Raw genomic sequence first — 20,950 nt, 5'->3', positions numbered from 1 at the left:
AATCCAATCTATAATCTTTGGATATATTTAATTAGGATTTTGAGAATTTTAATTATTTTAATATGATTTTAAAAGAGTATCAAAATTGAAAGAAATCTCAATGCATTCAATTAGAATTTTTAAAATATTTTAGATGTTATCTAATTTAGAATTGATTTTAAATAATTTTAAAAAGCTGAGGAATCTAAAATTCTAAAGGAAGTTAAGAGATTTTATAGTGTATTTTAAACAATCACAAATCTCATTGATTGAAAATTTTACACTCAATCTCTAGAATTCAATTAAATTTCATCAAAATGTATGAATATATAAATCCAGTCAAATTTCTCAAAATCCTAAATACATTTTTACTCAACTTAGGAAAATGAAGAAAAATAAGATTACGAAATTGTTATTGGCACTTTAAAAATCTTATTTTATATTCTAATTTTATATAATTAGAAAGAAAAATACACTACTAAAAAAAAAAAAAAAAGGTATAGAATCAATTTTTTAGAGTGGTAAGTTCCTTACTAAAATCTCCCCATTCTTCTACTGTATGCCATTTTCAACAGACCTTCACGTCCAGGAAACCGTTTCGAATTCTCCACCATACAATCCTCACCGCCACTCTCTTTCTCCCTCCCTAACCCAACTCCATTTCCAACACTGCCCCCACTCTTTTCAAAAATCCCCAACTTCTCCTCCCTCCTCATTCTCTGCCTCACCCTCACTCTCCTCTCCCTCCGCCTCTCTCCGACCTCCCCCAAATCCTCAACTACCTCCTTCTCCTCTTCCCTCCCCCTCCCCCTCTCCTCCCTTCTCTCTCCTCCCTCCTTCTCACTCCTCCTCGGAATTCTCCCCCCTTTCGACGTCCCCAAAAGCTCAAAGTTCACCCTGCTCCACCCAATTTTGTCCTCATTATCCCAACCGAACCTCTCGCTGATCTCCAACAGCTCCGAAACTCCACCGGCGGCGATAGAATTCCTCCGATTTCCGTTCAGGACGTTCTCCGCCAGCTCCCACTCGATCCGGTCCCGGTAAATGGCGTCGTCGAGGACCTGGTCGGCGAGCTTGGCCCAGTCCTCGAAGTCGCGAGCGCGGAGATTTTTGGAGACCCACTTGAGGTAGGCAGAAGGGAGGGTGCCCAGCATCTTGCCCTTGTGTTTTCCGAAGTCTATGACTCTGTCTCTGGCGGGCGGCGGCGGCGGTGTTGAGGCTGATAGAGAAGGTGGTTTGGGGGGTTTTGTGGGTTTGAAGGAGCAGGAGAGGCGGAGGGGGTGCGGAGAGGTGTGGGAGAGTGGTGGGTTTGACGGCGGAGTGTGGAGGCGGAAGAGAGTGCTTAGAGTAGTCATGGATGGAGGAGGAGGAGCAGATAAGGCAGAGAAAACAGTATGTGAAACAGTGAAGGGAGGTGTGTGAGCGACTGAGTGTGCCCTTTTGAACCCAGCTTTTTCATAACTAAACCCAAGTATTCTAATGAATAATGGGTAACAAAGTTCCAATTTCACCCCTTATCACGCATTGGTCAAAAAGAAATTATTTATTGACAAATACATACTCAAACTGCAGGTGGGAGGTGAAAATTTTATCTCATGATCAAAGATATATATTTGAGATTTGCTAATTTGAGTATTTTCTATTCTTTAGTATTGGGGTTAGTTACTATTTATAATTTGATACAAATTTATATTTACGGAATTGGTTGAAATGTGTTCTTAATAGATTCAAATGCGTTGATAAAAATTGTTTGTTTCCAACTAAATAATATCGTTTAGAAGTGCTTTTAAAACGGTTGAAAACATTTTTTGAAACCAATACTTAATAGAAATCAAAGTAGATCCTAGAAGCAAGAAGTACATATCTGATGTTTCTTTCAAAAAGCACTTAAAAACATTTTTAGAACCCAAAATCAATTTCACTAAAAACTTTCAATTATTTTAAAAACAAGAGAGGGCCCAACGCACACGAGCGGTTTACTAACATAGAAAATATATGCTATCATGTCTTGTTCAGTTGTGAGGCATCAAAACACGAAAAAAGAGAGAATTAATCTCAAAACGCTTGGTGAATGTTGTCCGCTTATAATAGTTGTTTAGTAGTTAGCAGCCGAATTTTTTCACTGGAATTAATCTCAAAACGCTTGGTGAACGTTGTCATCTTCGTTTTCAAAATGAGACTTACAATCTTGTACTTATTAGTCTTATAGGTGCAATCCATCACAAAAACATTTGAGTAGCTCTTAGTGCAATTGAAATGGGATTGGCCAAGAACAAATGAGTCAAATGACCATTTTGGTCATACTCAATGTTATAAGTGAAACCACCTTGACCAAGTTCGTCCAACAAGGCTTGAACAACCTTACGTCCTCCTAAGCTTTGCTTCATCATCTTATACCTTTCATTATAGACACTTTGAGAAATTGCTTGAAGATTAGGATTACTTTGACAAAGTGAAGAAAGAATCTGGCGAGGTGGTATACTAGCCATAGTCATTTGTTTAATGCACAAGATTTCGTCTTCTGAAAACCGACGACAATAGAGATGCCCAGACATGTCAGCTGAAGGATCATGGTTATGTGACAAATTTTTTATGTCCACCTTCCAAAATCCTTCTTGTTTCTTCTTTACCCAAATTTCAAAAGGACAATATATCAATCGAGATGTTGTTCTCCTTTTCTTGTCCTCTAACGAAAGATTGGTATTTCAATAATTACCACCTCTATCACAACCAATGATAACATATTTATCAACCTTCGATCTCCGAATAACAGTTGCATACCCTTTGCTTTAATGCAATTTCACAAACAATACCAAGGAGTTCAACCCGACTTTGAAAGTTCTTTTTCAGTCAAAGAGAGAATTGTGTCATGTTCACTGATCTCTACTAGATAAAAATAAACTTAGTTTTATAGCATGTGAACCATTTAGTTCAACATAATATACAGTAACTTACTAACAATGGAAGCAATCATACTAGTTAATAAAACAAAAGAAGTTGGTCGAATGAGAAGTCAATTGATAAGAGGGTACAACTCATTACATGAAAAGCAAATCAAGCTAAAAAAAACAAGCATTCAAAGGGCAGCAACAACAAAACTTATTCATGAAATTGCATTGCACCAACAAATAAATTTGTCTAATGGAAAACCCCAATTACAATCCATGAAATTGAATATTTAATTCATGTTATTGAGATTGAAATACAAATATGTTCAAACTCATAATGAAACACCTATAATACTAAAAATAATTAAACGAGTAAATAAAAAAAAAAAAGTCATGCGAAGGCATACCATGAAAATTTGATTCAAAAGAGTTAGAAGGATTACTCAAGTCTAACATTTCTTCCATTTCACCATTGTAAATTTTGTCAAAACTTTCCAGTAGTATCATGTTCATATATGGTTGTTCATCCATGAATTACCCAAAAAAAAAAAAAAATTTTGCTCAGACTAAGAGGAAAAAAGTTCGGGGACAAAGAAATGGTTGACTTGATAAAGCAACCACTAATTCTATATGGAGCTAGATTCTTTTGCATATATGCTCATACTCGACATCAAAAGATTACTTGCTTCTAGAGCCCAAAAGGTTTTTACAACTCCCTATAAATATTTACCCATATTTATGTCATCATACGTAATGAGGTTTTCAAGATTGTAGACATTAAAAGTAATATAGGGGTAAAATAGGAAATCACATTAAAATAATTAAAATAGATAAATTAAAAATATAGATAGAGTGTAGATTGAAATTTTGAGAGTGTCAATAACAGCTCCATTTTTTATAATGATATTTTAATTTCATTTAGTGGGGAAAATCCTAGTTATTCCCAAAATTAATCGTAATAATTATAGAAGTTATATTTCATACAAACTCGAGTTTGAATCTTATTTTCCGTATTTAAATGAGTTTAGTTATTACTAAATTTTGGATAAAAAATAATATTATAATGATAACAAAAGTTCAAATTACGAACTTTTTAATCTTGAGTCACATACAAGTTAGCAAAATGACGACATTGACGAGTCAATGAGTGATTCAGTTTCATCGCATAACATGTTAAATAGGCTAAAAACGCATTATTACTTCTACATATTCTGTTATATTAAGTAATTAAGCATGTTATGTTGCATCATAATTTAGATATAATACAACATAGAAATATAGCAATAGGAGTTACGAAGGATTATATGTGATATTCACCCCATAAGTGTAATTTGCTCACCCAATGAACCAATTAACAAGATTTCCTCACTGAGAATTAAGTCTTTTCGGAACCCATTGTGGATTGGTCCTACTCTTCAAGCGCGAGATACTTCAGATTTCGAAAAGGAAAAAAAAAAAAAAAAAACAGATTATCCTCACACACTCACTCATTTTACAGAAATCTGAAAAATGCTTTATTTTATAAGAAAACTAATGAAAAGTGCTTGAAAACTTTGAGTTTTAACGATAAGAACAAAATAAATGGTACAGTGAATAGTACAAGATTTGACTTTTTAGTGTAAAAATATAATTTTTCGGTAAAGTGAACAGTACTGCAAACATTTCGTTAAAACTCCTTTATTTTATTGACTTTAGCAGTATGTAAATAATAGAAAAATAAATGATAATAAAGATTGTAAGGACAAATAAAGACAGGGAGTAGCATGTGACAGTTACACCACCTCACATCCTTAGCCTACTTGCCTTGATCATTACTTTGTCTTTTTCCACTCTAAAAAACCACCACACCGGATCATTTTCTTGGTAATCCAGGGTTTCTGTGATTATAATCGGTCATCGTATATCGTGCGATTATAAATTATTTAAAATTATAAATAGTATATAACGAAAATTGAAATGTACGATGAATAACCATAATCACGAAATTTTCCGAATATTCAAAAAAATGATTTGGCGAGGATCCTTTTCCCCACCACACCTTCACCTTCGTCACAAATTTAACTGAAAAAATCAAGAAAGGTTTGTGACATGGACCAGAAATAATATTTTAAAAATGTTGAAATAAATATCAATCTCACTTTCTCAAGTAATGTGTTGAAAAGAGTTGAACTTGGATTATAAATAAACTGATACTCGAAAATTCTAAAACGCATCGGTATATTAGACGTTTGAATTTATATAATTTTAATCTAATTGTTTAAGCATATATGCATCTTACACACCGATTTAAAATTACAAGTTGACCATGTTCATTTTGTAAATGTAAACCCAAGTTGAAACACACTCATGGAACTTCGAAGTTTATCACTGGTGAGGCAAAAGATGTGGAGAGAGTTCAATGACAACACCGATAAAAAAATAATGATACATATACTATTTATTTGGACTATATTTTATAACACATGAGTTGAATTATCATTTAAGTGCTTAATTAACTAACTTATATTTTTTTATTAACAACACATCATATGACATATAAATGTGGTCTACGTAGATAGTATCCATAGCATTTGCTGAAAAAAAAACCAAAAACAAGAGATGAAATTATAGCAATAGTTTCTTAATTTTAACTCAATTGGAGTAATGATATCTCAACTAAAAATTCGTGACCATTAGTCATTTAATTCATCAAGATGTGCAGTTATGATTATTTTTGTCAATTCTATTAGAACTTCTATCAAAATGAATCACATGTCATGCATGTGAGACTGAATCAAGGGGCAAATATGGGAAATTAGTGAGAAAATTGATAGAATTGTGCCTTAATTTTAACCCAATTGGAGAAATGATTCCTCAACTTTAATCCAATTAGAACAATGATATGTCAATTTAACCTAATTGTAGTAATAATCTCTCAATTTTAACCTAATTGCAGCAATGAGTTTTCCAACACGACTCATTTTGACCGAAAATCTAATGGAGTTGACAAAAATGTCATAAATATATGTTTTGATAAGTTAAGAGCTAATGGTCATGAGTTTTTAGTTGAATGATAATTGTAAAGTTAATGAACAATTATTATAATTTATATAAAAAAAAAAAAAGCACTTTCGCGGAAACTTCATTAACCAGGCACATGGCAAAATACCTTTGGATCCTCTGGAACAGCTCCACTCAAGCAGTTTTCACTTTTCACCACGTCATCAGTAATCCATCAGGATCGGAGATCTTTTGGTGAGAATATTAAGGATTCATAAATTATATTCGTTCATCATATATTATATGGTCAGTTTTTATCAAGTATTATTTATATTTAATTTTAAATAAAAATATTTAAAATGATTTCTGATCACATGATATATGACTAACAAATCTTCGAAATTCTCACCAAGAGAATCCGGATTCATCAGTAATCTTCCAAATTGTGGACCCCAATACGTGGCGGATTCCCACCAGATCGCGCGCAGTTAAGTAAATACAATCCTCCGCATGGGATCACACTCGGTGCTCTGTGCCAATTATACCGATCTCATAATGACAGTCCGTGTCCTCTGAAAGCTTTCCCTCTTTATCTTCCTGCTCTCCACTCTGTCTGTAAATTTCAACTCTCTCTCAATCGTCTCTGCAATTCGGTCGGAACCCTAGAGTTTTGGTCGAGCTTCGAGTCTCAGATATCAAAATCTCTGCCCGATCCGCGCCCAAAATGCCGGCGGTGTACGGTGCCCGATTGACCACCTTTGAGGACTCCGAGAAGGAGAGTGAGTATGGCTACGTCCGCAAGGTTCGTTCCACTTCCACCCTTGATTTGAACGGATCAGATTCATTGAATTCGATATCAATTCGATCTGTTGAGTTTCTGTTGCTATTGAAGTGATTGGATCAGTGCTCTGTTGCTGTGAATTTTGTAATTATTGAGACATAAAGGTTGATTGAAAAGATATAGTTGTGTGTAATTAATCCAAGAACTTGAATTGATGTGTTCATTGTGATCAATATGTTTAATTGATCGATGAATTTTGCTGATATGATTTGCATTGCTTCCAAAATTGAGTGATTCGTTAACCGGAGTAGAAAAGAAATGCTAAAGTTTAATTTGTTCAGTACTTTTTGTTGCGCGAGCAGCAAAAGTTTAGTAATTTTCCACTACTTTAATGGCAAATCACATCGATCTTCTCTTTATTGGGTTTGTTGATTTGATTTATGTACGAAAATGTTTGGTTTTAAGTTTATATTTTTGTATGTATTGCGGCTGGCTAATTGGAGTTGGCAAATATATAATTGACAGGTCTCTGGACCAGTCGTGGTTGCTGATGGCATGGCTGGAGCTGCTATGTACGAGTTGGTTCGTGTTGGACATGATAATTTGATTGGTGAAATTATTCGGTTGGAAGGAGATTCTGCCACAATTCAAGGTTACTTGTTATTTCTTGTTCATCCTATCTTGTTTGCAGTCATATCTATTCATGTTTGGCATCCATCGTTTCAGAAAAGTAAATAATCAGCTAATTTATGTTTGTCTTTGGTATAACCATAAGTTTTTCTGTCCATTTCAGTTTATGAGGAAACAGCTGGGTTGATGGTGAACGATCCGGTTCTACGCACTCGCAAGGTGGGTTTGACGTCTTGTTTTACCCTCTTTGTTTTCTGTTGCTTTGACTGCATCGGCTAATATTTTGTATTTTGGTGTTTCAGCCTTTATCAGTGGAGTTGGGACCTGGAATTTTGGGAAATATTTTTGACGGAATCCAGGTTTGTTTACATTACTTTGCAGCTATCCTTTTTTCTATACTGTGTTACGAACTTATCTATTCTGTTTATACTTCGTATTATCTTTAGTCAAAACAAAACCTCAAGAATTTTGAGAAAAAATTATTGATTGGAGCAGTTTTTTTATGCTTACTCGCTTCTTTTCTTATTGTCTTTTTCTTTATCATGACAGAGGCCCCTGAAAACTATTGCAAAGAGATCTGGTGATGTCTATATCCCACGTGGTGTATCTGTCCCAGCTCTTGACAAAGATATACTTTGGGAGTTTCAACCTAAAAAAATAGGTAATTTAAATCAAATTTATGTATAGCTGTTTAGCTGAAATAAAAAATTGATTTTAATATGGCTCGTTTGATTTTGAAAATTTTAAACCACGGATGGCAGGTGAAGGTGATCATCTTACTGGTGGAGACTTGTACGCTGTAAGTTCCGTAGCATTGAACTCTTGGTTTGTGAAAGACTTTTTGAAAGATATTGTACTACTCAAGTATGATCATTTTCGTTCGAGTTGCATTTAAGTTTGGGCATGTGTATCTTTTGCATCGCAGACGGTCTTTGAAAATAGTCTGATGGAGCACCGAGTTGCACTTCCTCCTGATGCTATGGGAAAAGTTACTTACGTCGCACCACCTGGTCAATATTCATTGAAGGTTTGATTATGACTTTATTAATATTTGGTATCCATTTCTCTGATCATCATTTTAACTAAAAATTTACTATAATTCTGTGAACATGGTTTCTTTAGTATATTAGGAGTATGTAAACATTTGCATGTATATACATGATACAGATGTTTGTCTTTATAGGGCAAGCACTACTGGAGTCATGAATGGATTTTCTTGAACTTTGTGAGTTGACAATTCCTATATGCATTTGCAGGATACTGTGTTAGAGCTTGAGTTTCAAGGACAAAAAAAGAAATTTACAATGCTTCAGGTCTGTATAGTTTGCTCTTTGGCTTGTGGTTTCGGAGTATTTGTGCTTACTGATATGGTCATTATTGTAAACTGTATTTAAATTGGTTTACATAATTGCAGACTTGGCCTGTACGTACACCTAGGCCTGTTGCATCAAAGCTTGCTGCTGATACCCCTCTACTCACTGGGCAGGTGATTATATTTTTGCTTTATAGATTCTTCTACTTTTGGGATTAGTGGTTCCTGACGATTTTTTTATCAGCGTGTTCTTGATGCCCTTTTCCCCTCTGTTCTTGGTGGGACTTGTGCCATCCCTGGGGCTTTTGGTTGTGGAAAAACGGTTATTAGTCAAGCTCTTTCAAAGGTAAAAATATGTCATTATTTATTAGAGATTTCCTACAGTTATTTGTGCACTGGACCTCATAGTAGATGTTTTTCTTGAGTGCAGTACTCAAACTCAGACACTGTGGTTTATGTTGGTTGTGGAGAACGTGGAAATGAAATGGCAGAGGTATGTATTCTATAATCAGATCATTTGTTACACATTTTGACTCTCTTGGATGTGATCAATTCAAACTAATTAATGATCCAGGTGCTTATGGATTTCCCTCAATTGACAATGACTTTGCCTGATGGTCGTGAAGAATCTGTCATGAAGCGCACAACCCTTGTGGCCAACACTTCTAACATGCCTGTGGCCGCTCGTGAAGCTTCAATCTATACTGGTAAACCTTTTAAGCTATGTCTCACAAAGGTTCCACTGATCTATTAAAAACTTTTGGGTGCAAGAGGATGATATGCTGTTTTTATAAATCTGCACGATTTCATTCTACTTCACCACCTTTGATGGTCCATTACGTATGCTTGGAAAAGCATAGACATAGCCATGGCTCAAATAAAAATGAACTCTTCTATTGAATTTTTCTGGGAAAATTTACTTAGATAGGTCAACTTCCATTCTGATGTTACTCTTTTTGTGTGGTGAACTGAGTCAAACTATTATTTTAGGAATTGTTTTCATATTCTTCGCCTTTTCTCTCTGAAATTTTCAGGAATCACTATTGCTGAATACTTCAGAGATATGGGTTACAATGTCAGCATGATGGCAGATTCAACATCTCGATGGGCTGAGGCATTGCGTGAGATTTCTGGGCGGCTGGTAATTCTCTCTCTTATAATTTATTTTTTTGCAGGATGCATTTTTATTGATTTGTTGTCTCACTTTCCTACACACACAAAATATGTCATGCGCCATATTCTTCTTTCACAAACTACTTTGGAAGTTTTTTCTTTTTTCTTTTTTATACATGAAATATAATATTCATCCCCTTAATGGCATTTCTCTTGCTTTTATATGTAGGCTGAAATGCCTGCAGATAGTGGATACCCTGCTTATTTGGCAGCACGTTTAGCATCATTTTATGAACGGGCTGGTAAAGTAAAATGTCTTGGCGGGCCAGAGCGTAATGGCAGTGTGACAATTGTTGGTGCTGTTTCTCCTCCAGGAGGAGATTTCTCAGACCCTGTGACATCTGCAACCCTTAGCATTGTTCAGGTATATTTGCAATCTCATTATTATGTATGAAATTACAAATAAGAGGTTGTTCTTGATACCTTCTGTGATTCTCATCAATGGAAGTATACCTTTTCTTTTCCAGGTTTTCTGGGGTCTGGACAAAAAACTTGCCCAGAGGAAGCATTTCCCCTCTGTGAACTGGCTTATTTCTTACTCGAAGTACTCAACGGTATGTTCATAGACTGTTACCCCTTATCATTTAATAAAGGCTCCCCTTTGTTGGTATCACTAACTGAGCGGTATTAATTGTTCATTCCTTTTTGCTGATTGTTAGACTTGTTTCTGTATGTTGTTTGCAGGCATTAGAGTCTTTCTATGATCAATTTGATCCTGATTTTATCAACATCAGGACAAAGGCACGTGAGGTTTTGCAACGAGAAGATGATCTCAATGAAATTGTCCAAGTACGTCTTTCTTTACTTGTAGTATGGATTAGAGGGGTTTCCAATCCCAAAAACAGAAACTGTTTCATTTTTGTACGTTATTTGTATAGAGCTGAACTATAAGGTACTGTAAAATTCAAGACAGGGACCTTTAGATTTTCTGTCGTGTCAGATTGATATCTGGTGTGATAGATATTCAAGTTCTAGCTGATACATACATTGTCATAAACTGGTGTCTTGGGTTACTGCAGCTTGTAGGAAAGGATGCTTTGGCCGAAGGAGATAAGATCACCTTAGAGACTGCAAAGCTCTTGAGGGAGGATTATCTTGCGCAGAATGCATTTACTCCGTGAGTTCCAGCTCCAAAGTCCTCTCTTTTGACCTATATATGTTTTAATTATCCATATGTTCCTTCTGTTTTAATTTTGGTTGGGCCCGGTACAGTTACTCATCTTTTACATGTTTTTCATGGGTGGACAGATATGACAAGTTCTGCCCATTCTACAAGTCCGTCTGGATGATGCGGAATATCATCCATTACTTTAATCTGGCCAATCAGGTGAACTGTTTGTCCATTTCTTTCCTTTTTTATTTTGACCTACGATGTTTGCATTAGCAATATCTTTGGATGTCTGAAGAATCCGTCTCTAGGTTGATTGAATTTTTTTTTGTTCTCGTGTTCATAATGCAAGGAAAAGAGGAGTTGTTATCATTCATTGTCTTCACATACACAATTTTTTTCACCACAATTAAGCTTTATATCGTACATAAAGAACAACTGAGTTCACCTTGAAATGGCTTTAATTGAATTAGAAATGGTCGTCTGATGTTATGTGGCGTTCAATACGCAGGCTGTAGAGAGAGCGGCTGGTATGGATGGTCAGAAGATAAGTTACAGCCTAATCAAGCACCGTTTGGGAGATCTCTTTTACCGCCTAGTGTAAGTTACATCATAATGCTTTACAACAGGAAATGTTTCAAATCTTATTGGTCCTAACCCTCTTACCGGTGACATGCAGGTCCCAAAAGTTTGAGGATCCGGCAGAAGGGGAAGAAGCTCTTGTGGCCAAGTTTAAGAAGCTACACGAGGACCTCACAAGTGGTTTCCGTGCTCTTGAGGATGAAACCCGATGATTGAACATCTCGAAACAATGAGCTTTAGATTATTCGAGTGGCTGTTATAAAGTCGGGTGGCAACACAGTTTGAGTTACCGTGGATTTATTTATGTTGTGCATGAAGAACGACAGCGTTAGGTCTCGTGATGCCACTCTTGCCTTGCTCATGTGGCACTTGTTCTAGTCGGAATGTGTAGTCATAGTTTCAATTATTGTATTCCTGTCATTCCTTTGGGGATTTTTCACCCAGAATAAGAGACTGGATCCCATTCCTTGTTTATGTATTTAAACAATAAGGTATGCATCATTTCGAGTTTTCAGTTCGCTCGACAGTTCTAATTTCTCTCGTTTGAATCTCACATTTTTAAGGCTCCGAGTTGACGAAGCAAGCGAAGAGAAGAAAAGATGAAAGTAAAACGAACTGCCTGTATCCCAATCCAAAAAACCGTTTCGAATGGCGACGATGAGCCTACACAGTGACTAGTTTCCACTTGAATTGCCAAACGAGAAAGTAACCATGGAAACTGCTAAGCTCATCTCCTCAGGAGATGTCAAAATTCTAGACGGAATGCCATTGTGCGTATTTGACATCAAAAGTCTATTCAACCAAAATGTTATTTGCTGATTGGATTTGAAGACTTTGTGATGAGTGAAATTTGACATCAATGTCAAATTTATTTTTAAATAATTTAAATGACGAGTCCCTTAGTTATTCCACTACATTTCAACCAAGTTTCAACATTTTTTAATAATTATAACCATTTAAAACAATATTTAAACAAGACTAACATTCGACAATTCGGTTGAACAAGTGACATAAGACTTCCGACTGCCACATCAACCATCAATTGTAATTTGATTCTTATAATTTGACATTTACTTTGAAGATGGTCAAAGAAAGTAAAAGGCCTAGTCACTCTTTAGAAACAGGCTAACAGAAGCAAGTTTACTACTTTTCAGCCTAGCAATGACATTGACATGGCCATACCAAGGTTTAGCGGAACAAACGGAATTCAGAAAACCCTAAGACGTAAATGAGTACTACAAATTACAAAAGCAAGGTTCAAATAAAATGTCATTAGTAGGAATCGATTCATATCCCAAGCAAACACTGCCACATTGAATACAAAGCATAAATTGACGTCCGCATGAATTAGACCATATACATAGTACTGACTTGAAATGAAGAACGAGACTCGATCCTTCGGCTTTCACATTCAAAGACTTCGTCGAGTTAGCCTGGCCCGACTTTAGGAATGTCATAATGCTCGCTCATGTTTGCCAGATATTGGTTGAAGTCTTGAATTCTGTCACGGTGGGACTTGTTTGCTGTCTTGGCCAACCTGTGATTATCAATTCTCTCTCTCTGTTCTATATATCGTCTCTCTGCAGGTGTGAGAAGATCACCGTAGTGAGGAGCCTTCCCCTCCTCACCTGATTTGTGCGAATCGTTTATTTCTTCCTCATCGGGATTGGTTACTTCTGCACTTCCATCTACATCTAATACCATATTGAATGACTAAACTCAGACAAAAGGGAAATTCGAAACAGACACGGCATGGCAAAGAGGAACCAAAGTAAACATCAATACAGTACTTTTTTTTTTTAGAAAACAGCATTGGACATTGTTACTGCCTTGCATATAAAATACTAAAAATGACTAAATCAACGAAACCAATGTCTTCTCGTTCTTTTTTTTTTTTCCAAAACAAAATCATTGTCGTTGAAATTCCATCAAGTCTAGCAATGGATGGTCCTGGTGATGAACGAACCATTGTTCACACACAGAGTTGATAAATATATACTACTAAACTAAAAATTAATCTGATGTTACAAAAAACAGTTTTTTATTTTTACAGATTCGTGTGCGGTCAAACCTTTCTCAATTTGCATGACCATGAAAAATGAGAAAAATACAGGATATAATATTCAAACCTAAAAGAGAAAACAGTTTTAATTTGATATCAAAGCGATAACTTACCAGCTGAGAGCTCAGTTTCCGTTACACTAGAAGTTTGTTCTTGATGTTTCTTATGCTTCTTTTTCTTCTTCATTCCAGCAGCCTTCACATCCAGAGCCTTTCCCTTGAGCTTCAGCTTCCCACCAACGACATTCTCATACGACGACATGTTTGTGTCTATAAGATCAAAATACACAAAAGTTATGCTACACAAACACGAGAGCGATGAACGAAATGGCAGAGAGCAAACATAAGTGGATAATGAACGAGCTCTCTCAACAAAAATGCAATCAAATCACAGGTAAGTATTAAACTGTCCCAGTCTCCCAAAAAACAAACAAACTCATCTATAACAAGGGCGAAATATGAAACTATTTATCGACCTAAAACAAATAATTTCCTACAGAATCAAGGTCAATTGAACTCAGAAAAACCTCTTGAAAGTAAAACATATACAGAGGAAAAGAACCCTTGGTTCCGGGATAATAGGTTATCTAAGAAACAATCAAACCCCAATTTGTTATTCCTCAATTAGATTTAGATACCAATTTCAGCCAAGCTCAAATAAACCCAGAAACCCTAATTCTTAGTAACTGAGTTGTAGCAGCAAGCATCAAATTTGCCCCTCCCTTCATCTAAGAACCCATCAAATCAAACGAATAACCACATTAAAACGGACTAAAAATCAAGAAAAATTACCACAAAAATTCTCAGATGAATCAATTGAGAAAGCAGAAAGCAAAGAACCCTAAGATTAAAGATTGTACCTGAAACAAAAGAGAAGGAGTGCTTGATCTCGATCGCTTTGGAATTTCACAGAAGAATGTTTTATCATAAGTTTTACGATTCACCAAAGATTTGGTGTTCGATATGGACCCCGAAGAGTCCTAGGTCTTTGCTGTTATATTTTAAACCCGCTTTCAGATGGCCCGACCCATTTTTTAAATTTCGGACTCTTTTAGAGAGCAGTGTTTATTTATTTTTAATTTTTTTTAAATGAAACAGAATGAGTTCACTACAATGTGTCGTCTCGGTTTAATAATAGAATATTTTGTGCAGAAAAATTTATAAATGACTTTATACTATTAGACCGAAGATACAACTGTCATAGTGAATCTGTTCCGTGTAAGTTCATTTTTTGAGCCATGGTTCCCAATCTTAAGACATTATGATGGTTTCAATTTCGGGAGATGCTAGTTTGTTGGTGGTATTGGATTTTTTCCTACTGTGAATAGGTGACAATTTTATTATTATTTTTTTGTTTGAAAGCGGTCAGGGCTAAAAGCCTAAGCAACAATAAATCTAGATCGAGACATCCTAAGTCGATATTCACGAAGAATACTAATCTAGATCAAGGTGCTTGTAAGCAACTAGCTATAGTAAAAGTGAAAGTCGGAGTGGCGCCAGCAATGCAACAGTTATGGACGATGAAAGTAGTACCACCACAGGTCCACAAGGGATGATGGCTTATAACCAAGACCAATACACGATGCCAATGAATTGGAACCACATGTACCCTCCACCGTCCGTATGCGAAACCGCATCCGCCGATGAATTACATGCCATCAGATTGAAAAGCAGCAACTGATCCTTACACTATCTGCAGTGATGACAACGTCAATGGTTGCTCTATCATGTAGACAATCTCGCTTGAGATACAAGTGCAACACCAGAAAATATTTTTATGTGACAACATGAGAATGAAGCTCATTCGATTTAGAATCAACAAATTTCTAGCAAGTGCCTTGCCAGTTTTACATTACACGAGCTTGTTTTCAAAATAAAAGGCGGGTAATCGGGTTTGATCTCGGGTCGAGAGGCTCGGTAGGAGCAGGACAAGGAAGTCACAGTGAGGACTGCATATTAAGGAAGGCTGAGTGTACAAACGCATCAGAGATACCGAGAGTTGGCTTAATGCTTTGGCGCGGACGCTAAGTACCATATCATCCAAGACTAATAGGAATGTGGGTAGGTTGAACATCTTTGATATAAACCCATCTGCAGAGTCAGCAATGATTTTAGCAAAAGCACCAGCTTATTTTTCAGATATATATGCATGAAATTAGAATGCGTCGTGCAGAGTGAGACCGCTTTTTCAGCTTAGTCTTCCAATAATTTCATTTGCCTGCTACAGTATTTTGTACATTTACACGATACCGACTGTGGACACACTCTTGGTCTCATATGATTAATCAATTCTATGTTGCGTGAAGTCAAGAAATCACTACTCTACTCACTCCCCTTGTTCGACAAAAAGCAGTGAGACTATAGTATTCAACTATATTCATATGCAGTGTTATAAATACAAAATAAAACTGGAACACTCACCATTCTGAGGTTTTCTTTTTTGACTGCACCATTCTGAGGTTAAACGAAGGTTTATCTTTGATTCCCCGTATGTGGTAGCGTAGAAGCAACTGCCTGTGAAGATATGGACGTGTTGCAACTCTTCTGTCAGCCAGCATATACCAAACTACACATAGTATGAGATAAGAATCACATTATAAGTTTCAGAAAACCAAAAACCTCTGAGGGTTTCAGACAAGAACACGCACCTCTAATAGAGCTTTTCTCCACACCAAGCATGTTGCTTTGTGAAATTCTTGGTTTTGCCTGTCATTTCATACTTGTTGCAGATGCACAATCCCCCACAACGTAAAGTGCTAGCTAAGAAATGTGACAAATGATAAGAGGAAGAAATGAGAAGAAAAGAACAGATGAATTGATTTTAATTTGTACTGCTAGGTACACTTGTAAACTTTAGCTAAAATCCAAATTTGCCAGATTTGAAAAGCTGCAACCTCACTTTGACAACGTAAAGTTTTTATTTTTCTTTTGTTCCCCTATGAACATTTCATAATTCATCCAAACAACCTAAATGGTAACCAAAGTCTAACGGTTAACCCTGTTTTCTCGCATTATCATTGAGCAGCCATAACCCCACAATAACTACCATGTACATGACTGACATATACATATCAATATTCACCCAGGGAAGAGCATACTTCAAAATATGGAAATAAGGTGACGATTAGAACACACCTTCAGAAATTCTGCAGAAATATGATGATTAAATTCACAATTTTAATAAACTGGGCAAACTAGTGATGGTTTGTAGGATGGTTGACCAGGTACATATCTGGAGAAGTATAAATGGATGGCACCCACACCGGGCAACTCCAATGAATATAGAAGCCAGCTGCCAGAGACAAACATGCAATGAATCGTAGTGAGATGAAGCATGCAGATGGCGCTTTACCGCAGTGGCGGAAAGCAATTAGTGAGATGAAGCATGAACTGAAACAAGTGAAGAATGGAAAACAAAGTCTTGAGTTTTGCCCCTTCCCTTATTTAGTCTAATAAATTGTGCAAGATCAGTGAGATATACCATTCTTAAAAGTTATAAATTTGTAAAATTATAAGATATGGCACCTTTTCCCCGAATTATTAAAAAACATGTTTCCCTTTTGGAAAAAGAAAAAAAAAATAAAAACAAAAACTATCAAACAAGTTTCCCTTTTATTTGTTAGACTAATATGTCTGTTCAATTCTAACTTGTGTTCCTAAGAAGTAATAATTGAAAAAACACAAGTGTTTTTGGAGTGAGCAACAAGCTCATGTTTGGAATAATCAAAGCTACCAATGAACAGAATATCCAAAAGAAATTCTTAAATTCAAATTTAATGTTTTAAGAATTAACCCCAAAGGCCAAAGGCAATTCAAAGACAACCAATTACACAGGATAGAAATTAAAGTTACGGAATTACCTTTAGCATGCTAGATGAAATACCGTTTAAATCATCAATTCCAAGAGAAGACATTGAAGAGGCAGATCTCAACCATTATAAATCTCAACCCATTGAAGCAGCCACATCATAAACGTCTTCAGAGCCAGATGTCTCCACAGATAAGCCAGTTTCTGAACTAAAGCCTAAATATGCAACGAGGCCATCATCTACTTTCACGCCTTCAGCAACTTCGTCGGAAAGTAATTCTTGCACTACCTTGGAAGATATCAAACCCAAACTTCTCATCTCAATCCATAGTTCAATAACTGAATCAGAATGACATGGTCTACAGAGGAATTTTGATAATCTCAAGAAAGTATTGGAGCCCAGTTCTACTTTTGCTTCTATCATCTCTTGTAGCATTAAATTAACCATATTAAGATCTCTTTCTTTAACGAAACCAGAAACCATTACATTGTATGTATGTGCAGTAGGAGCCAAGCTGACCTCCTTCATCTGGCGATAGAGTGACCAAGCCTCTCCAGCTCTACCACCCATAAAGAGCCCAATAATGGCAACTGTGTATGCTACAACATCAAGTGTGAACCCCTCTGCAACTGCTTTTCTAAACACTCTAATGGCCGCATTAAACTTACCAACCTTTATAAGCCCATCCATGACCACAGTATGAATGTAAGCATCCTGTCCAGGGAAACTCCGGAGAATCCCATGGTACACATCAACTGCTTCGTCAACTCTTCTTGCCTTACACAACCCATGTACCAATCCAACGAAAGTATACTTATCTGGTATAAGACCTCTATCAAGCATATCATTATAATACTTCACGGCAAGAGATGGAAACCCAGCCTTACAAAAATAACAGAGAAGTGAGTTGCAAAGCAATAAGTCAACTTCTATGTCAAGTCCACGAACCAACTTGGGTAATAGATGAAACCTCCTAGACAAACATATGGTGGATAACAATGAAGATACAGTACAAGAATCAGGAGCCAAGTTTCGTGATTGCATGCTAACAAAAACATCGATGGCATCATCACACCTCCCAGCCTTGGCAAAGGAGTCTATTAACACATTACAAAGAACGAGGTCAGGGGCATATCCTTTAGATTCAATAATATTTAGAATATTGAATGCTTCACTAACCATATTAGATTTTAAAAATCCTCTGATTAAAGTCGTGTACGTTACAATACTAGGAGAAGAACCAGTCTCAACCATCTTCTCCAATAACTGACCAGCCGCATCAGGTCTCTGCAATCGACAAAATCCATTCATCAATATGCTCCAAACATTTACAGACACAACGTTGCCCAAAGTAATCAGTAGGCCCAACACTTGATGCGCCCCCACTATATTATCCATTTTGCAAAAACAGCTCAAAATCATCTCAAATGTCTCAACTTTTGGGTGATATCCCTGCCGCAACATCATTCTCAACATATCTCGAATGTGACATAAATCCTTGAGATTGCATAAATTACACAGTGCAATGTTATAAGTCAAAAAATTTGGCCTTCGGGTCTCTTTCAGAAACTTAATAGCTAAATCCCCATGCCCAATTTTGAACAACGCATCAATGATTATGTTACGAGCAAATGTGTTTGGAATAAAACCATAAGTACCCATTAGCTCAAAGGCCTCAAAGACCATTGTATACATTTCGCCACGCCAATAAATCCTCAACAAGAGTAAGAACGTTTGAGATTTTACAACACACCCCATGCTCTCTAGTTCCCTAATAATCAATTGAACTGTTCTATATTGTTCCATCACGCGCTTGATGACACCAACCATGTGATCAATCACAATCTTATTGTGAAAATAATTACGTTGACCGGCACACCACAAGAAGAATCTCAGTGCAATCAAATCAGAAGAGCAGTTCAATAAAGTGGAATGCACAACTTGATGATTGAGAATGAGTTCACTTTTTTCTCGGTCAAAAATTTTCTGGAAATTCCCCTGGGTTTTGTTAGTTGGACACACCTTTGGTGATGAAAAGTGGCAGATTGGCAACATGCGCAGTGCTTTGATGATTTGGGTTGGCCCTTTGTGCAGAAAGCAATACCTAAATCTCCATACTTTTTCCATGAAAGTTCAACTTTTCCTGCAAACCAAACGCTATATAAGAAAATTAGGAAAGACCGAGAGAGGGTCAACAATATAGATTTTTTCTACTTTACCTATATTATATAGAGTTTTTCTGATGCCTAGGATTGGACTGGTTAGCATAACTATATCCCATGTACGTTGAATGAGATCAATGAGTCGGACCAAAATCCATGCTTTGTGGCCGCATTTCCCCACCTATCTAGGCGTTGTCCCTCGGTGAACCGCTTCTTCTTCCGCGAAGATTCAGACAAAAGCTTAGGTGGGATCTGTGACCTTGATTTGGCAGCAGTTCAAAAACACTATCCATCTGAGTGAGTAGGAGCAGGTCGACTCCGGATTGCCGCGGAGCAGCTGCGCCTCTGTCGCTGTTTCTTCTTGATGTGCCTATTCGTGTAGCTTCAGAGAAATACGAAATTATTATTTAACCCCCCAGAATGCAATCCAATCCAATCTCAGGCACCAAACGAGCCCTAGAGTAGTTTCCTAAGGTTTAGCAGATACACACACGTACAGATACATATGCATACACACACAGACATATATATATAAAGTTACTTACTTTCATCTGCTTGGCACTCATAACCCCTGAATTAGTGCAGTATGTATGAATTAGCTGAAGAAGAAAAACCCTTTTCCCCTTTGGAATTTGAGAGCCAACCCACCAAAAAACCAAGCCTCCAATTACATCTGCAACCCACCACTCATACAATAAAAACTGAATAAAAAAAAACCCATCACATTTAACAGCAGCAGAAGCAAAAGCAAAAAATCAAAAGCGTATAGAGAAGTACCTGAGGAAGGAGGTGGCGCCGACTGGAGAAATCAAAGGGAGGATTGAAGAACAACAATAACAAAAGTAAGTTGGGCTTTTTCTTTGTGGGCTCAAAATGTATAGCTACAAGAAAGTAAGTTGGGCTAAGCCCAAACTACGGGTCCAGCTTAACGCACGCCAACCCTCTTGATTCTTGATTATAAGTAGTAGTTTTGTATTTAATCTATTGGGTCTCGGATTTAAACTCTTTTTATCTGTTTAATATCTATTAATTAATAAAATACTCATTGTCAACTAAAATCCTATACTAATTAATAAAACACTCATGGTTAACCAAAATCCTATAAAATTACCAGTTTAACCCTCTAATTAAAACAGAACATGAATAAGAAATATGGGGCAAAAATGTAATTTCATACAACAAAATTTTGCTGTTTTTTTTTCTTCAAGGCCTCATCTATATGTAATCCTAACATATCTCTAATTAAATATAAAAAATAAAAAAAATAAATAAAAAACTTCTCACCCCCATATCCTCTATCACTCTCTTCCTCTCTCTTATTTCAAATACAAAAATAAAAAAATTTCTCACACACTTTTTGTGTGCCCATATGCTAGTATGAATTAAAAGAATAACATTGCTGTGATCAAGAGATCACGTGACTTAAATATATAGAAAGAGAACCATGTCAGGTGTATGGTATAAATTCCCGTAAACACTCCGTCAA

The 20,950-nt window shown here is 36.4% G+C and overlaps 4 protein-coding genes across 17 annotated transcripts; 1 reads left to right on the top strand and 3 right to left on the bottom strand.

Annotated features, from left to right (window-relative positions):
* Nucleotides 1-375: 375 nt before the first annotated feature.
* Nucleotides 376-1,468, bottom strand: LOC103443347 (uncharacterized). The gene has a single exon (XM_008382174.4). The coding sequence runs from the start codon at nucleotides 1,332-1,334 to the stop codon at nucleotides 513-515; it is 822 nt and encodes a 273-aa protein (XP_008380396.1). The 5' UTR covers nucleotides 1,335-1,468; the 3' UTR covers nucleotides 376-512.
* A 4,887-nt stretch (nucleotides 1,469-6,355) lies between these two features.
* On the top strand, nucleotides 6,356-11,965 carry LOC114826984 (V-type proton ATPase catalytic subunit A-like). The gene is made up of 20 exons (XM_029108227.2): nucleotides 6,356-6,648; nucleotides 7,153-7,279; nucleotides 7,421-7,476; nucleotides 7,560-7,616; nucleotides 7,807-7,918; nucleotides 8,019-8,056; nucleotides 8,183-8,284; nucleotides 8,514-8,570; nucleotides 8,672-8,743; nucleotides 8,814-8,915; nucleotides 9,000-9,062; nucleotides 9,144-9,276; nucleotides 9,604-9,710; nucleotides 9,912-10,106; nucleotides 10,210-10,296; nucleotides 10,427-10,531; nucleotides 10,762-10,859; nucleotides 10,991-11,069; nucleotides 11,362-11,450; nucleotides 11,530-11,965. The coding sequence occupies exons 1-20, from the start codon at nucleotides 6,571-6,573 to the stop codon at nucleotides 11,642-11,644; spliced, it is 1,872 nt and encodes a 623-aa protein (XP_028964060.1). The 5' UTR covers nucleotides 6,356-6,570; the 3' UTR covers nucleotides 11,645-11,965.
* A 723-nt stretch (nucleotides 11,966-12,688) lies between these two features.
* On the bottom strand, nucleotides 12,689-14,594 carry LOC103443345 (uncharacterized). 2 transcript variants are annotated; one of them, XM_008382171.4, is made up of 3 exons: nucleotides 14,354-14,594; nucleotides 13,608-13,763; nucleotides 12,689-13,126 (listed from the first exon to the last, which is right to left on the bottom strand). In XM_008382171.4, exons 2-3 carry the CDS (start codon nucleotides 13,753-13,755, stop codon nucleotides 12,861-12,863), a joined length of 414 nt encoding a protein of 137 aa, XP_008380393.3. In that variant the 5' UTR covers nucleotides 13,756-13,763; nucleotides 14,354-14,594; the 3' UTR covers nucleotides 12,689-12,860. The 2 variants fall into 2 exon arrangements, with proteins under 2 accessions (XP_008380393.3, XP_008380394.3); XM_008382172.4 differs by having other exon boundaries at nucleotides 12,689-13,120; nucleotides 14,354-14,495.
* Nucleotides 14,595-14,801: 207 nt separating this feature from the next.
* On the bottom strand, nucleotides 14,802-20,305 carry LOC103443343 (putative pentatricopeptide repeat-containing protein At1g16830). Of its 13 annotated transcripts, XM_070805064.1 has the most exons (9): nucleotides 20,242-20,305; nucleotides 20,010-20,137; nucleotides 19,522-19,846; nucleotides 19,325-19,445; nucleotides 17,354-18,589; nucleotides 16,629-16,785; nucleotides 16,142-16,253; nucleotides 15,915-16,059; nucleotides 15,249-15,584 (listed from the first exon to the last, which is right to left on the bottom strand). In XM_070805064.1, exons 4-5 carry the CDS (start codon nucleotides 19,427-19,429, stop codon nucleotides 17,438-17,440), a joined length of 1,257 nt encoding a protein of 418 aa, XP_070661165.1. In that variant the 5' UTR covers nucleotides 19,430-19,445; nucleotides 19,522-19,846; nucleotides 20,010-20,137; nucleotides 20,242-20,305; the 3' UTR covers nucleotides 15,249-15,584; nucleotides 15,915-16,059; nucleotides 16,142-16,253; nucleotides 16,629-16,785; nucleotides 17,354-17,437. The 13 variants fall into 13 exon arrangements, with proteins under 13 accessions (XP_008380384.3, XP_028964056.2, XP_070661164.1 ...); XM_008382162.4 differs by lacking the exon at nucleotides 15,249-15,584 and adding an exon at nucleotides 14,802-15,186 and having other exon boundaries at nucleotides 17,354-19,445; XM_029108223.2 differs by lacking the exon at nucleotides 15,249-15,584 and adding an exon at nucleotides 14,802-15,186 and having other exon boundaries at nucleotides 15,915-16,007; nucleotides 17,354-19,445.
* Nucleotides 20,306-20,950: the final 645 nt, after the last annotated feature.

This window comes from Malus domestica, chromosome 09 (assembly GCF_042453785.1).
Source record: "Malus domestica chromosome 09, GDT2T_hap1".
Classification (NCBI taxonomy): Eukaryota; Viridiplantae; Streptophyta; class Magnoliopsida; order Rosales; family Rosaceae; genus Malus; species Malus domestica.
The sequence above is the reverse complement of the archived record's forward strand: the minus strand, read 5'-3'. Positions and strand labels throughout refer to the sequence as shown.